The sequence below is a fragment of the Apteryx mantelli genome, chromosome 31 (genome assembly GCF_036417845.1).
Source record: "Apteryx mantelli isolate bAptMan1 chromosome 31, bAptMan1.hap1, whole genome shotgun sequence".
Taxonomy (NCBI): domain Eukaryota; kingdom Metazoa; phylum Chordata; class Aves; order Apterygiformes; family Apterygidae; genus Apteryx; species Apteryx mantelli.
In genome coordinates this window covers 3,333,969-3,349,398 of record NC_090008.1, presented here as the reverse complement: position 1 = coordinate 3,349,398, position 15,430 = coordinate 3,333,969, and the positions used below count along the sequence as shown (strand labels likewise).

At 64.5% G+C, this 15,430-nt stretch overlaps 1 protein-coding gene across 2 annotated transcripts; it reads left to right on the top strand.

Annotated features, from left to right (window-relative positions):
- Positions 1-84: 84 nt before the first annotated feature.
- USF1 (upstream transcription factor 1) lies at positions 85-13,649 on the top strand. 2 transcript variants are annotated; one of them, XM_067313216.1, is made up of 11 exons: positions 85-187; positions 7,199-7,289; positions 7,674-7,723; positions 8,292-8,404; positions 8,913-9,014; positions 9,536-9,728; positions 9,985-10,072; positions 10,540-10,598; positions 12,067-12,161; positions 12,537-12,665; positions 12,801-13,649. In XM_067313216.1, exons 2-11 carry the CDS (start codon positions 7,282-7,284, stop codon positions 12,888-12,890), a joined length of 927 nt encoding a protein of 308 aa, XP_067169317.1. In that variant the 5' UTR covers positions 85-187; positions 7,199-7,281; the 3' UTR covers positions 12,891-13,649. The 2 variants fall into 2 exon arrangements, with proteins under 2 accessions (XP_067169317.1, XP_067169316.1); XM_067313215.1 differs by having other exon boundaries at positions 8,286-8,404.
- Positions 13,650-15,430: the final 1,781 nt, after the last annotated feature.

The window sequence follows — 15,430 nt, the reverse complement described above, 5'->3', positions numbered from 1 at the left end:
CCCGCGCGCTGCGCGGCGGCCCTGCCCAAGATGGGGGCGGGGGCGGGGCGGGGCGGGGCGGCGGCGCGCTTCCGCCCGGCCCCGGCATGGCGGCGGCGGCGGCGGCGGCGGCGGCGCGCTGCGCATGTGCAGAGCTCCATGGCGAGACAAGGGGGCGAGCGCGCACAGGGCGGCCCGGGAGAGCGAGGTAACGGGCCGGGCCGGGGCCTCCGGGGGACCGCGGGCACCGGGGGGGCCCCGCTCCCTCCCCCCACGACCCTTGCCCCCCCGGGATGCGGGCCCCTCTTGACTCCCCCGCTGCCCCCCCGAGGGGGGGTTGCCCCGCTATGTCTCCCCGCTGCCCCCCCCCCCCGTGGGGCAGGGCCGCCCCGCCCCCTGCCCTCCCTTGGCCTCCCCCCCCCTCGGTGGGGTAGGGCCCCCCCATTCCCATGGCCCCCCTCCCATTCCCCTGCCCAATCTCCATGGCTCCCCCCCCCCCAGTGGGGTAGGCCTCCCCATTCCCCTGCCCCCCCCCCAGTGGGGTATGGAGTCCCCCCATTCCCATGCCCCCCCCAGTGGGGTAGGATCCCCGTTCCCATGGCCCTCCCAGTGGAGTAGGCCCCCCCTCATTTCCCTGCCCACCCCCTTATGCCCCCCCAGTGGGGTAGGGGCCCCCCCCACTATCCCGCACTGCCCACATTTGGGGTAAGACCCCCTCATCCCTGTGCCTTCCCCCCAGACTCCCCCTCCGTGGGGTACAGCCCCCCCATTTCTCTGCCCCCCATTGGGGTACAGCCCCCCATTCTCCTGGTCCCCCATGCTACCACCCAGCTGGGGGTAAAGCCCCCCCCTTTGATGCCCCCTGTGAGGTGCAGCCCCTACCCACCTTATCCCCCCTAGTCTGTCATGTCACCCCCAGATGGGGACTAGCCCCCCAACATTGCCCTGCTTCCTCCCCAGTGGGGGGCTAGCCCTCCCCCCCGATTTGGGGTGCTGCCCCCCAGTCCCCTCCCAATGTCCCCCCACATCACTGTTCATCCTATTGCCCCCCCCATTTGGGGGTGCAGCCCCCCATTCCCCTCACAGTGTCCCCCCACATTGCTCCGTTCATCCTATTACCCCCCCCTCCCATTTGGGGTACAGCCCCCCATTCCCCTCACAGTGCCCCCCCACATCGCTCTGTTCATCCTATTGCCCCCCACCCCCTTTGGGGTGCAGCCCCCCCATTGCCCTCCTGTTGTGGGTTCACCCCCCACGGCTGCCCCGTTGCCCTTCCAGCCCCGTCACCCCCCTGGGGTACCGCACCCCATATCGGCCCCCCCCGCCAGCCTGTCACCCCCTTTTTTACTGCCCTGTCACCCCCCCTGTGGTCTCATCACCCCCACCTGGGGCATAGCAACCATTTTTGTCCCCCTCCGCTGTTTGTCACCCCCTTTTTTACTGTCCCATTGGCCTTTCAGCCCTGTCACCCCCACCTGGGCTATAGCACCCCATATTGCCCCCCCCCCCAGCCTGTCACCCCTTTTTCTACTGCCCCACACCTACCCTATCCCTCTCCGGGGGGTATTTCCTGCCCTCTAGGGACCTCTCTCACCCCCGGGGTGGGAGGGGGCCGTGTTTTGGGGTGGGGGGAGCGCTCCCTGTCCCCGGGGTGCCGGGCCAGGGTATCGCGGGGTGGCACCGGCGTCCCTGCCTGCCTCGGCCTCCCCGGGGCCGGCGGCGGCGCGCGGCCCCCCGCGCCGCGATAAAGCCCCCGTTGTTCGCCTCCTCCCCGGCGCGACGGGCGCTGCCGGCCCCCCCCCGGGCGCTCGGCCGTCGCTTTGGGTGTTTATTTCTTTTTTTTTTTCCGCTCGGATGCTTCGCTGCGGCGGCGAGCTGAGGACGCTCGCCGGCCGCGCTGCGAAACTGTGCGCCGGGGCGGCGGGGGGGGTTTAACGCGGGGCAAAACCCCTTTGTGGGGGGGTGGTGGGGTGTTGCTCCAGCGTTTTCCATCCGGGAAGGGTTGTGGGCTTTCGGATCCGAGCTGCGGGGTGGGTACGGGCCGGCTTGCCGCGGCGAGAAACCGGGAAATGGTTTGGTCTGGGCTTGACTGATATCGTTTTTGTATAGCCGGGCCTGGAAGTCGTAGTCCTGCTTAAAGGCAGAGAGGGAATCGGACGGGCTTCGGAAGCGCTTTTCGCTTGACCCGACGCGAGGCAGGTCCTCGAGCTGCTTCGAAACGGGCTCTGCAGGTTTTTAGTTTATTGCCCATAGATTTGCCAACCGCTTTCGAAGGCCGGTTGGGCTCGAATCGAAGCGTCTCGGAGGGTGCAAAAACAAAGAGCTTTCCTGGAAGGCCCCGGCCGTCGGTGGCCTGGCGGAGGGACAAACCCGCGCCGGGGCGTTCGGGCCGGGTGGCGGAGCGGGCGCCGTTGTGAGGAGCGCAGCGGCAGCCGGCTCCATGGGAGACGGGCGTTCGGAGGAGGAAGAGGGCTGCCGCCGAGCCCGGGCGATGGCGGGGGGGGGACGGACGAGTGACGCCAGCTGGGTGACAAAGAAACAGATGGGAGAAGAGCCGGTTGCGGCTCCGACACCGCGTGCCGTCGCGCGGGCGGGAGAGCTGGCAGCGGGCTGGGGAGCGGCGAAGGGAGAGGGCACACGTCCTTCCCGGTGATTTTTGCATGGAGATGGGCCTGGGAAGCGTTCCTCGCCCGCCGAGCTGGGCAAACCCGGTGTTTTCCTGGGTTAACTGGCTGCTAAAATACAGGAGAGGAAGGCTGAACCGCCGGGGCTGGTCTGACGTGGATGCTCAGGTTGGTTTGGGCAAGGAGAGGCCTAATTGGAGTTAATAAACTCTCCCTGGCTTCTTGGGGGATTAAAAATGCAGCAATTTTATATACACGAGGCTCATAAATGCGGAGCCCCCCCTCCATCTTTGCAGCTGGTCTTTTAAATCCCACAGATATTCTCAGCCCTGGCCAAGGGTTTTTTTTGACTGTGGGCAGATCCATCCTGTAGATGTGTCGAGTCACTGCTGTCAAAACCGAATTATTTGCTCAGTTCAGCTCGGTCTCTAATAAAAAGATAAAATGAAATCCCCTTGGGAGATTAGAAAGCTGGTGTCCACTAGAAAGCCTCCGGCTGGCTGGCTGGCTTGCAAAGCTCTGGTGGGAAGAGTTATTTACTTGAAGGAAAATAACCTTTTCCCCGCGGTGCTTGAAATCGAAGTGCGGAAGTGTCGAGGATGTGAAAGTGAAACGAGCTCCCGTGTCGGAGGGGGAAGAGGGGCGGACTGCGGGGGCTGCTGGGGACTCCTCTGTCCCCCAGATCGCCCTAAAATGGTGCCTGTGTGTGCCCTGGCTTTGCAGGGACAACTCGCGCCCCTGTTTTACTGAGCAAAGTGACGCCTTAGCTCTGTCTGCAGTGGCCCTTGGGACAGTGACAGGACGGTAAGCGAAGCTCTGTTTGGTCTTTGTGCGATCCCTTCGTTAAAGGCTCCCCCCTCGTTACGGAGCCGGATGACACGCTTCCTCCTGAGAGCGCCCGAGTTGTTAAGGGGGGTCTCAACGGAGCTGCCTGCCTGCGGGCAGCTTTTGCTGGTGGACGGGGTCTGCGGCTCGTGATTCCCTGTCACGCGCCCACCAGTGTCGCGTATTTAATCCTTGCGATGGCAGCGGAAACCATCCGGGAGCCTCTGCTGAGCTGCGGGTTCGCCCCACGTACAGGCATTGCCCTCGTCCTCGCGGCCCCCCGAGGGGATTTGCCGGCCCGCTGGCTGCTCTTCCTGGGGACACCCGTGGGCAGCAGTGCTCCTGCGACGCGGTCCTTTCTGGTGCTGGGAGAGCCGTGACAAGTGATGCCGGCAGAGATCGGGGTTTGGACGAGGCCGAAGGAGCGTCGCAGCAGGTCTGCGTCATCTTGTGCTGCCGTTCCCCCAAATGGCTGCGAAGCAAAGGTAGAGAAAGGACCGAGCTCTCGTTTTCTGACTTGGGGTTTTGCACGTACTGGATCCCCACAGCTCCCGCTGGAGCCGGCCACGGACAGGGGCAGGAATGACTGCATACCTTCCTACGGGACTTGTCTCTGTTTGCAAATCCTCCCGCACCTCCCAGCTGCCAGCAGGCATCACCTGGGGAGCCGGCAGCGCGGCGGCTGGAGCAGGACTGCTTGGCGAGGCTCGCCGTGAGCCCCATCCTTGCTCTAACGCGGCGTTGGGTCCAGGGCTGCTCCTGTCTTGGGGCTCTGTCCCAGTTCCCTGCAGGTCCCAGCAGTCCTGTCATCCCACAGGAATCCACAAGGCTTATCACGGATCCGGCGATAGCCAGGACCTGCCACCCCCTGCGCTTCGGTCCAGAAGGAGCCAGTTTATTGCTCTCCCACTTTGTCGGAGAGATACCAGCCGGCAAATGCCTCCTCACGGGGCTGGAGCAGGTCTTGGCTCAGGGCAGAGAGCAGCAGGTAACCGGTACCTCAGTCGATCCCCTGCCCTTGTTATAGGAGAGGAGGAGGCCGGGGTGGCTGGAGCAGGCTCCGAGAGCCGGTGCCCGAGGCTGCGTGCGTTGTTGCTGTGTGTAGCGTTTCTAGGGACGTCTCTTATCCCCGCAGTCATGTCACAGCCGGAGAAATGGGTCGCTGCTGTGTGCTGGTTTTCATACTGCCTCCACCTCCGAACGGCGGCGCTGCTGTTCGCTGCGGTTACGCTGGATTGTTCGCTCCCAGCTCCGTGGGCGATTTAAAAAGGAAAGTCGTAGGGATTTACTACGCTGGTGGCTTTGATTGCGACCAGAGGTGAGGGCAGGACAGGGCAGAGGCTCTGTCGTCGGAGAGGTCAGCCGTTGGCTCGCCGGGCTGCGGCTTGGTGGAGCAGCCTCTTCCCCGAGAGCAAAGTCTCACGGTGAGGCCGTCGCCGCTGCCTGCTGCCTCCGCGGGCATGTGGTTGTCACCCTCATGTAGCCGGAGCTGCCGCCAGGCCCGCGGGGACTACAGAGAGCCGCAGGACCGGCCCGGGGGGGGCATCAGCCGGGGGCGAAAAGGTGGAGCCGCCTGATTAAGAGGGATCCGGAAAGACGGGGTCACCTTTTTCTACTCCGTCCTCTTCCTTTGCGTTTTGCCTGCCTCGACTTTGCTTTCGGGCTGAGCTCTCCCGTGCCAAGAGCTGTCTCAACGCCGCTTGCCCTTCACCCAGTGTTAAACTCCGTCCTGGTCGGTGCCAGGAACGGGACGACGTTCACGAGCGGCAGCGCAGCCGGCCAGTGGCTCCGTCTCTGCCCTCGTTAGCAACGTGTTAATGGCTCAGTGGATGAGCCCGGTTGGGCAACGCGGGAGCAAGAAGCCGAAAATAACCGGAGAGCCACGCAGCTGCGTGGGGACGGGAAGAGGAGAGAAGAGACCAGCCCAGTGCCTCTCTCCATGGCTTGGGGAGGCAGGTTGAGCCTTGATGCGGGGGGACGCGGCGGGCAGCGCAAAGCCACCCCGGCTTGTCCGACAGCCTTGCTGTCCCCACGTCCTGGACAGGGGACGGTCTCCGTGCACGTTCCCGATGGGCTTTGCCCACTTCGGTGCAGCGTGACCTTCTTAGGCTGAAGCTATTCGCGTTACAAAACTGCTCCCTTTTCAGCGGCGGTCGCGTTAACCTGGAATCGGCGAGTGTGGAAGCGATCTGGGGCTTTCGGGCGGCCACGTGATCCCGGTGCCGGCCCCACGTTTGGCGCGAGCGGGTCCCGCCGGGCGATGGGAGTTGCGTAAAGTCGCAATGGGCGAGAGCCGGCGAGGAGGAGCGCCGGGGCGCCGCTCGTTCGAACACAGGCAGCTCGGCGAACCTCTCCCGCGGCGGCTTTCAGCCGACGTCGGGGACGAGGCGGGCGGGCGGAGGTGCCGCGGAGAACCGACACGCTCGGTTCAGCGGGGAGAGATGCTGCTTCTCGGGTGAAGCGACCCGAGTCCGGAAACGCAGGTGAGGCACGAGCGGGGAGACCTGTCGTGGATCCCGAGTTGAACATCAGTGATGCGTGAAGGACTCGAGGTCAGTGAGGAAGGAATTAATATAACGAAGGCACAAGGGTGACGTACTGATGCCAGCCGAGCCCCTTGGCCTCCTCCCAGGGATGCTCCGAGTGCTGGGCCGGCCCCAGCCCCGGAGATGGCAGGATGGGGATGGGATGGGGAGGGTGCTGGCGAGGCTGCCGTGGGCTTGTTTCCTAAAAACTGAGATCCTCGTAGTGAAGCGAGGTAAAAGCTGGCAAATGGCTGGATCCCAGGGCATGGCGTGGGGTGGAGAAGCCCTTCTGGGAGGGCTCGGCAATCCTTGGCCTTTACTACGCTCAAAGTAATATATATGTGCGTAATAATACATATAAAAGCAGGGATGTTTGTGAGCGGTGCCGCCCGGGACGGCTGGGTTCCCACGCGCCGGGGTGAGGATGGAGGCGGTGGGACGGCGGGGACATCCCCGTCCCCGCCACGCGTGGCCAGTCCCCTCGCGGGGCGGCAGGGAGATCCGCCGGCCGGAGAGCAAAGACGCCGGGCTGGGGGCCGAGTCCTGGAAAGGTGCAAACCGGCGGGGCCGAAGTCACAGCGTGCCGCGGGCTAAAAAGGGCCCGCGCGGGGCAGCTGTTGGTCCCCTCAGGGGGGTGACAAACCTGAGCAGGGACAGGGAGACGGGGGGCCTGGAAAGGAGCCCGCAGCTGGAGCGGGTTGGGAGAGGCTCTTGGGTCACTGGCGCGTGTCCCGCAGGGCAGGAGAGCTGGCGGCAGCGGGGACCGTTGGTGGCTTGGGGCCATTCACCAAGCCTAGGCGTGTTCCGTCTAGATAGGACAGGCAGGTCCGTGCTGTTGGAGGAAGCGTTTCCTGGGATATCCCAGAGCCAAAAAGCCATCCCTAGGCCACGGAGGGCTGGGCTGGATGCAAGGAAGCCGGGGGGGTTTGCAGCTCGTGGCGGAGTTGTGCCTCGGGACAGTCGCTTGTGGCCCTGCTCGACTCGATGTCCCTGCCTGTCCCACCAGGCCCAGCTGAGGGATGTGGCAAGGGGGGACGGAGGTGATAGGGCCGTTCCTCATCCTCTGCTCCGGGAGGAAGGCTGAGACCCATGGCCGAAGGGGAGCCCCACCAGGGGAAGCGAGCAGAGCCCGGCCAAGCTCCTCGAGGGGAAAACCCGTGAGAGCGGCTCTCGCCCAGGCCAGGGAGGCAGCGCCGTCGGCCGCGAGGCTGCCGCCTCTGAGACGCTGCTTTTGTTCCTCCCCAGGGCTCTGAAAACCAGTCTCTGAAGCGAGAAACTCGGGAGGAAAATCGGAGACCTGCTCTTCTGATGCCTGACGGAGCAAAGAGATGAAGGGGTGAGTACCCGGGCAGCGGCCGGCTGCCGCGGCGCTGACAAAGATGCCTTTATCCAGCGTGTTACTTGGGCACCAGGGCTGAATAGATGGGAACAACAGCTATGCGACTGCGTCCCATCCTGTCAAAGGCCCTCTTCAGCAGAGACACTTGCACAGGCCAAATCCAAATTTTCCACGGATAACATAAGCTGTGGTTGAGGGTTAATGCTGAAGCTGGTCCAGCTAATGACCAAGCTTGTGGTGTTTTTGGAGCCAGTAATTAAGCTTTCCACACCCCAGACCTCTGAGCGATCCCACGTTAGAGGGTCAGAAATGCTGCTGGTCCCCCAGCCGGTCTCCGTCTTGCGTGTTCGCTCTTCACCATGACTTCGTTTGTGTTTGCAGACAGCAGAAAGCAGCCGAGACGGAAGAGGGCACAGTGCAGATCCAGGAAGGTGAGAGGGGACCCCCATCCCCAGCGCTGGCGCGGGAGGCGAGCCGGCCTCGCGGAAGCACAGCGCACCGTGGTAGAGCTTTTGGGCTTAGGGCTGTCCGGGAGGTTGCAGAGCAGTGGGGGATGTCCAGGCCGGTGAGTCCAGCTCCTGCTGTGTCCGCCACAGCCAGAGTGGGAGTCCCATCGGTGCCCAGTGCTTTGGGAGGAGGGATGAATCCCCATATACCTGCGGGAGAGGCTGTGGGAGGTGATGGAGTGGCTCAAGGCAGCTCCCTGCTGCTCCAGCTCCGACATGGAGCAGTGCAAGGCAACCCTGAGCCCACAAAATATTGTATGTACCCCCAGCATCAGGTGTCTTGTGGCAGGAGGCAGGTGCTGGGGTAACACGGGACCCTCTTTAGCCACTAAAATCCCATCTTTCCCCCGCCTTGCCCTGCTGGGAGAGAGGGGCTGGCTCCGAGCCCATCTCCATGCCGAAGGGAAAGCTCCCAGCTGCCGCGCCGGGCCCCGCGAGCGCCCGTTCCCTTTCCCCGTTATGGGCCTCCCCACCTTCTTTCCTTAAGGTGCAGTGGCCACAGGCGAGGATCCCACCAGCGTCGCCATTGCCAGCATCCAGTCCGCAGCTACTTTCCCCGACCCCAACATCAAGTATGTCTTTCGCACAGAGAACGGCGGGACGCAGGTACGGACCCGAGCCGCGGCGGCTCGCAAACTCCTCTCCATCTCCCTGCCGGGCTGGGCGTGGGGTGTCTTCCAAGCCCGGAAACATCCCGTGGATGTGGAAAAAGGGGAAAGGAGAAACACCGACTTACCCTACAGATTGGTTTCCCCTATGTAGGACCTGGTGGGGGATCCCATGAGCGCAGGGGTTAAGTCCACTGCTGAAGGAGATAAACTGGGGCTTGTTTTTGTGTTGGTGCTGGAGTTGGAGCAGGATTTGTCCCCTCTGGACAGTTCCATGCCTTGGCGTTACAGCTGGAAGGATCTGCAGGGGATGTGGGGAGCACGAAGGAAGCAGGAGGGATTGGGGTGCACAGCAACCATGCGGAGTGGGGGACCATGCTCTTGGCATGATCATGCGCTGTGCTGAGCTCCGCCAGGGCCTCCAGGCAGGGTTAAACCTTCGCAGGAGGGAGGTGCGGGACTGCGTCCTTGTCCCCCGTCCCCGTAGTTACGGCTCTTTCCCCCAGGTGATGTACAGGGTGATCCAAGTGGCCGACGGGCAGCTGGACGGACAGACGGAGGGCACCAGTGCCATCAGCGGGTACCCGGCGGCACAGTCCATGACACAGGTAGGCGCTGAGAGCCACGTTGTCCCCAGCCTTGTCCAAGGGCTCCCTCCGGAGCCTGCTGCGAGGTCTCAAGGTGGGCAGGGAAACAGCCTGGAGGGCAAGAGGGCAGGACAAGGCCTTCCCCTCCGCTCGTCCCCGGCTCCCGGATCCCAACTGCCCACAGCGGGATGCGGCGGGGCAGAGCCACAACGCGTGGGGCCGGCACGGCAGCTCCTTCTTCCGTCTGCGGGGCCACCTGGCAGCGCCGCGTGGGAAAGGGCTGCGGCCCCGCAGGAGCCAGGCTAAGAAATGAGCCGTGCTGGCGCAAGGGCGCCCGGCGCCGGCTTGTGCTGGCAGGCGCAGACGGCGCTGAGTCAGTGAGGCTGGAAAACGCTCGAGGCGCCCAGCTGCAGGCTGGCAGGACTCCGGAAACGGAGCTCGGCTACTGCAACGCTCTCCTCCCCGGCCCTGTGGTGCCTGCGGTCTTTGCTCAGCGCCCCGTCTTAACTCGGGGACCCCTGTCCATCCTGCCTCCCCTCCAGGCCGTCATCCAGGGCGCCTTCACCAGCGAGGATGCGGTGGAGACGGAGGCCACGGCGACAGAGACTCACTACACCTACTTCCCCACCACGGCCGTGGCTGACACCAGCACGTCCGCCGGGGCAGGCACCACGGCCACCGCTGTCGTCACCACGCAGAACTCGGAGGCCCTCCTGGGGCAGCCCACGCCCACGGGTACGGCTGGGGGCCTCGGGGTGATGGGGACGGCAGCGGGCTGCCCTTTCCACGTGCCGTCAGGCTTTTCGGGCTCCCTGCGAGCCGGGCTGACTGTTGCTGGGAGGAGATGGGGGGACATCACGTCTCTGTCCCCTTGGGAGCCCCCCCGGGAGGTCCTGGTCCCCTCTAGCTGTGTCTGGCTGCCTGGTTGTCCCTGCTGCGATGAGATGACTTGTGGCACGTTCCCTGCGTGACCCCATTTTTGACCGTGCAGGGCAATTCTTCGTGATGATGTCGCCCCAAGAAGTCCTGCAGGGTGGAGCGCAGAGATCCATCGCACCCCGCACCCATCCCTACTCCCCGTGAGTATCTGCCCCTCTTCTCTCCCCTCCCTGTGCCGCCGGGCGCTTCGCGAGGTGCCCTGAGGGTGGTCCCCAGGCAAAGTCCCCAACTGTCCTCGGCACTTGCTGAAGCAGAGCAAGTAGCCACGGGCTTAAACTGCAGCCGCAGAAACCCGCGCGGGAGGCGGGGGAAACGTTTTGATTGTGCTGTGCCAGGATAGAGGCCTGGAGCCTCTTCCCTGGCACTTTCAGGAACAGATTGGGTTGCGCTGATCCTGCCTCAGGGCAGAGCCAGGACTCGGCTGCGACTAAACGGTGCTGCCAGGCTGTGCCGCAGGGCTGGGAGCTGGAATTCCTGGTCTCCGCAGTACCCACGATGTGGTACCCACTGTGCTGGCTGCTTTGCCTGCGGGGGGAGAGTTTGAGATGCCAGAAAAGCCCTTGCCTGCATCCCTGGGACCAAACCTTTCACTTGGCTTTTCTCCTAGGAAATCAGAGGCGCCACGGACAACCCGGGACGAGAAACGCCGAGCGCAGCACAACGAAGGTACTGTCCGGAGGGGCTGGGAAGGGCCCTGGGGAAGGAAGAGAGATGTCTTCTTTGGGCAGTAGCTCTCTCTGAGGGAAACTTGGCCTGCAGAAATGTCAGGGAGCAGAGGTTTCCCTGGGTTAACTCTTTATCTATTCCCACCTAGATGGAAAAACTCTAAGGACATATCACAAAGCTCTTATCAGTTAAGGGTAAAACCTCTTATGGGAGAGCTGTAATTATCAGAAGCAGGGAAGCCAGAGCTAAGAAGATTAAACTTGAAAGAAACTCAAACCTTGGAAAGCCTGAGAACGCACAGGTAAGGCACCCAGACAGGCCTTGGCTCTGCCCTTGGTGTGAGCGAGCTCACCGACACGACCGAGGGGCATGGCAGCCCCGGGCGGCATTTGCCGGGGCTCGAGGCCTCTGCTTTGAGCCCCTCGCGCATATTGGTGCCTGCTGTCGGCATGTCGGTGTCTTCTAGCACGAGCGGTCAGGTGGAGACTGTGGCCCGGAGGGGTGATTGCTTGGCGAAACCCCTGCAGAGTAGCTTTTGGAAGTGTCCTGCAATATTATTGAGCTCAGGCTGGGCTTGGAGAAGAGGTTCGGTTCCAGAAATGAAAGGCAGGTGGAAATTTGAGAAAGAATCCAGACAGGAGGCATTTTGCCAATTCCTGGCTCTTTTGGCTTCAAAAATAACTTCTCAAAAACACCTGAAAGATGATGTGAAAGGTGAGGGGGGACAGGCTGAGAAGTGCATCCTGCTTAGCCTGAAACAACAGCCCTCGTCTTCGCCAAAACCCAGAGGTGCTCATGTGGCTTGACCAAGAAATCGATTTTCCCATCTCTGTGCCTCAGTCCAGCTGTTAAACTGCCCCTGTCCTTCACTATTGGCCTTCTCCCGGCTTTTCCGGAGGCTGCTGAGCCAAACTGGGGCTGTTAGCCTGAGCTCTGGGCTTGCTGTGCTGCACCAGGAAGGGCAGGTTGTCCCCTTGCTCTGGAGCTGGCAGATCGGTGCCCATCCATCAAATCCGGACCCTGCCGTCATCCCACGAAGAGCTGGTTTGGCTTGGCCTGGCTGAGTGAGCGTTAGTCCTGCTCGGCAGTCCGAGGGGCTGAGCTCAGGGGTTAGGGCTAAGGATGGAGGTGGTCTCAGGTCCTGTGCGGACACGGCTACAAGGACAGAGCTAAGGCCATTTGGGTGCTTGATCTTTGCTTTCCCAGACTTTCGAAAGGTTGGGTTCCTGGGCCTTTAAAGCCAACCCCTGCCCTCCTCAAGGCACCCCAACTTCTCTGCAGCCAGGAGGGCGCTGGGATAGTGCTGCCCATCCTTTAGCCAGGGCCGGGTGGGGAGAGACGCCCCGTCAAGGTCGGCACCGTAGGCCAGCTCCCTCTGGGGACCCAGCTAGAGGGAGACGCTTTGCCCCCAAGGGGGTCTCCGGGCTGGGATGGTGCTGATGGCTCCGGTTCTCTCTTTTGCTTGCAGTGGAGCGCCGGCGCAGGGACAAGATTAACAACTGGATCGTGCAGCTCTCCAAGATCATCCCAGACTGCTCCATGGAGAACACCAAGTCAGGGCAGGTAAGAGACCCTGTCGGAGCCCAGCTGTGGGGACACGGCGCCACGGAAGGGGCTGCAACCGCTTCTCCTAGAGCCCTGCATGAGAGACCGGTGGTGAAACAGGGCTGTTTGTGTGGAGGGGGCACAGAGCTGGGCTAGCGGGACATGCCGGGGGGGTGAGGAACCTGTGTCCCCATGAGCACTTGAGGAGCACCCAGCGCTGCCGGGCCGCTCACTGGCCCTGGGTGCCCTTCCTCTGTGGCAAAGGAGCTGGTTTCGTTGCGTGGCGCTTGTGGAGCCAGCAAGAACGGAGCTGGTTCTGGAGGGACCCAGGATGGGAGCAGGGTGGGTGGCGGGTCCCGGCATCCCTTCTCACGTCCTGTCCCTCTGGCCCAGAGCAAAGGTGGGATCCTCTCCAAAGCTTGCGACTACATCCAGGAGCTGCGACAGAACAACCACCGCCTCTCTGAGGAGCTGCAGGGCCTCGATCAGCTCCAGATGGACAACGAGGTCTTGCGGCAGCAGGTGAGGTCTCGCTCTGATCCCCGCTTCCAGCCCGGATCCTGCGGGCCGTGAGGGTGGTTTAGCCAGGGTGCCCAGCCGGCCGGAGGGGTGCCAAGCGGGGTGACGCGCTCCGCCTCACTCCTGCCCCTCTCCCAGGTGGAGGATCTGAAGAACAAGAACCTGATCCTGCGGGCACAGCTCCGCCAGCACGGCGTGGAGATCGTCATCAAGAACGACAGCCACTGACGGGGGCCGGGGAGGGCGCCCGGCACCGCGCGGGGCTGGGGACTCAGAGGGGCCGGCGGCCAAGGACAGCCCCGCCGTGCCCGCGGCCGCCCGGCAGCAAGACTGGCAGCAGCAGCACCCCGCGCCACCCCCACGCTTCCCCCCCGGGCCCAAATCGAGCAGCCGGCGCCCGTTAGAAAGTACCTCCTCGGTGTGACATAAGGACCCTCCTGTTTGGTTTGTCCCCTTGCCCGTGTTGTCCCTGCCCGCGCGGGTGCGCTGGGGCGGCCCGTAGGTGCCCGCGCGCCCAGCGTCACCCCTGTCTCACGCCCCCGCGCTTCGTGCACGCGCGCTCGGCCCGGGCGCTGGCCCCGGCTCCCGCTGCCCCTCCAGCACTGCCTTCCCTCTCCTTCCCCTTCTCCTCCGTCTCGCCCCCGGCCGAGCCAGCCCTCCGCTTGCTTGCGGCCGACTCTGCCTTGCCGCCCCGGCCCCGGCTCCAGCGCGGCGGGGGGGGGCGCGGGGGTGCCACAGCGGGTCTCGCAGCGGCGAGACGTCTCTGCCCCGTCCTTGGCCCATGCGCTGCCCTCTGCGGCCCCTGGGCCCGGCCGGCCCTGCCTCCGGGCACCCGCTCGGGGTGCTGGGGGCGGCAGGGCCCCGGGGGCGCTGAGAGCACCCCCTTCTCCCCTGCCCGTTGCGGCTGGCCCGGCCCGGCGGGCACAGACTTTTTTTTAACTCTCTGAATTTAAAAAGCAAAAATAAATAAAAATAGTGATTTGTTTTTCCAGGTCCCACGGTTTATTCCCCTTCCCCACACCGGAGCCCAGGGGCAAAGCTTGGCACCTACGTAGGCATGAACTCTGCAGAGGGGGTAAAACCCAGGGGTGGTCGGGCTTTTCTCCCCTGGGGCGCCCTTCGTCTTCCTCGCTCTCGCTCTGCCCCTGAGCCTGGGGTGGTTTGAGGGGACCCGTGGTTGGAGGAGGCCAAGCCAGGCGCCACCAGCCCCTTTGGGTGCTGCCACATCCCTCTGGGGATCAACCCTGGCCCTTGGGCATCACTCGGGGCAGCATCACCTGGCTTGTGCCTGGGCTGGTCCCTCCGGGCCCCTGCTCGGAGATGGGGTTCGTTGCAACCTGGCAGTGACAAGGTGGGGATGCGTGCCTAGGACAGGGTGCCCCCAGGCATGGGGCACAGCCGGGCTCTGCTCCGGGCGCAGGCTACGCCCGCACCCCGGGGTGCTCCCGGCGGCACACGGGGGGCCAGCGCCCTTCCTCTTCCTCGCTGCTGGCTGAGGAGCCTTCTGCCGGGCTGCTCCGCGCCGGCGGCGGGTCCCGGCTCCCGTCGGCCGCCCACCGGTGGGCGTACGTGGTGCTGGGGGTGGAGGTGGTGAAGACCCAGAGGGGCCCAGCCGGGCGAGGGGCCGGGGCGGCCTCGCTGGCGGGGGGCTTGGAGACAACCAGGCGCCCCGGGGAGAAGCTGTCGATCCTGGGGAGACACCGGAGGTGGACAGGGCCGGGCTCCACCGAGGCTCCCCAGACGGAGGGGGCGGAAATGAAGCCAGCCCTGGGGGGGGGAGCATCAGCGGAGCGTTTCCAGGCCGCGAGGGGAAGGTTTTCTCACCTGATCTCATTGTAGGACCCTTCCTCTTCCTCCTCTTCCTCCTCCTCCTCCTCCTCCTCCGGCTGCTTGTGGCTGCTCTGGTGATGGAGCCAGAGTGCCAGGGCGAAGAGCGCCAGGAGCACCAGCGCCATGGTGAGCGTCAGCGAGACGCCCGCGGCCAAGCCCGGCGGGCCGTGGGCAGCTGCGAGGCGCCGGCGCGGGGTGAGCAGCGCCCTGGCGGGTGAGCGCAGCACCCGACGCGTCCCCCCACCCCAGGAAGCATCCCTGGGCCTAGGGGTTCTCTCAGGCCCCGGTTTGGTACCCGTGGGCCGTTCAGCCTGGCCCCACCTCGGGGGGGGATTTTGGCTGCTCAAATCGTAGGTTTGGACTGGTCCAGCACATCCAGTGTCCTGATCCTCGCAGGGGACAGAGCACCCGTGGGCTCAGGCAGGATGATGCTGTCGCAGGGCATCACCTGAGTGCCGTCTGCAGGGTTTGGGGCGGGTATGTCGCGGCGCGGGGGACTCACCGGCATCGACGCGGAGCTCCAGGGTGCAGGAGGCGGCACCCAAGGCGTTGGCCACGGTGCAGCGGTACAGCCCCGCGGTCCCCGCTGTCACGTTGTGCAGGGTCAGCAGCGCCCGGAGTTCCCCTGCCCCCGCGGGGACGGGCAACGTCAGCAGGGCCCCCCCAGTACGGGCTCCCTACACAGCCCCCCACCCCCAGGTGCCTTGTTACCCCCCCCCTTACCTTCGTAGGTGGGTTGCAAGGGTTGCTCTGCAGGGGGGACCCGGTCCCAGGTGAAGGTGGGGGGCGGCACGGCCTCGCGCACGGCGCAGCCCAGGCGCACGCGGCCCCCCGGCTCGGCGCTGCCCTCATGCGAGCACTCGGGGCCGGAGGGCGGCACTGCAGGGACACGGCGCCGCGTGTGCAATCGCATCCTAGCGCGCTGCCAAGGCGTGTGT

What these genes read in the sequence shown, in the direction of transcription:
- USF1 (XM_067313215.1), top strand. An exon ending in CACAGTGCAGATCCAGGAAG is followed by an intron (nt 7,724 to 8,285) that starts GTGAGAGGGGAC and finishes TCTTTCCTTAAG; the next exon opens with GTGCAGTGGCCACAGGCGAG. An exon ending in CAGAGAACGGCGGGACGCAG is followed by an intron (nt 8,405 to 8,912) that starts GTACGGACCCGA and finishes TCTTTCCCCCAG; the next exon opens with GTGATGTACAGGGTGATCCA.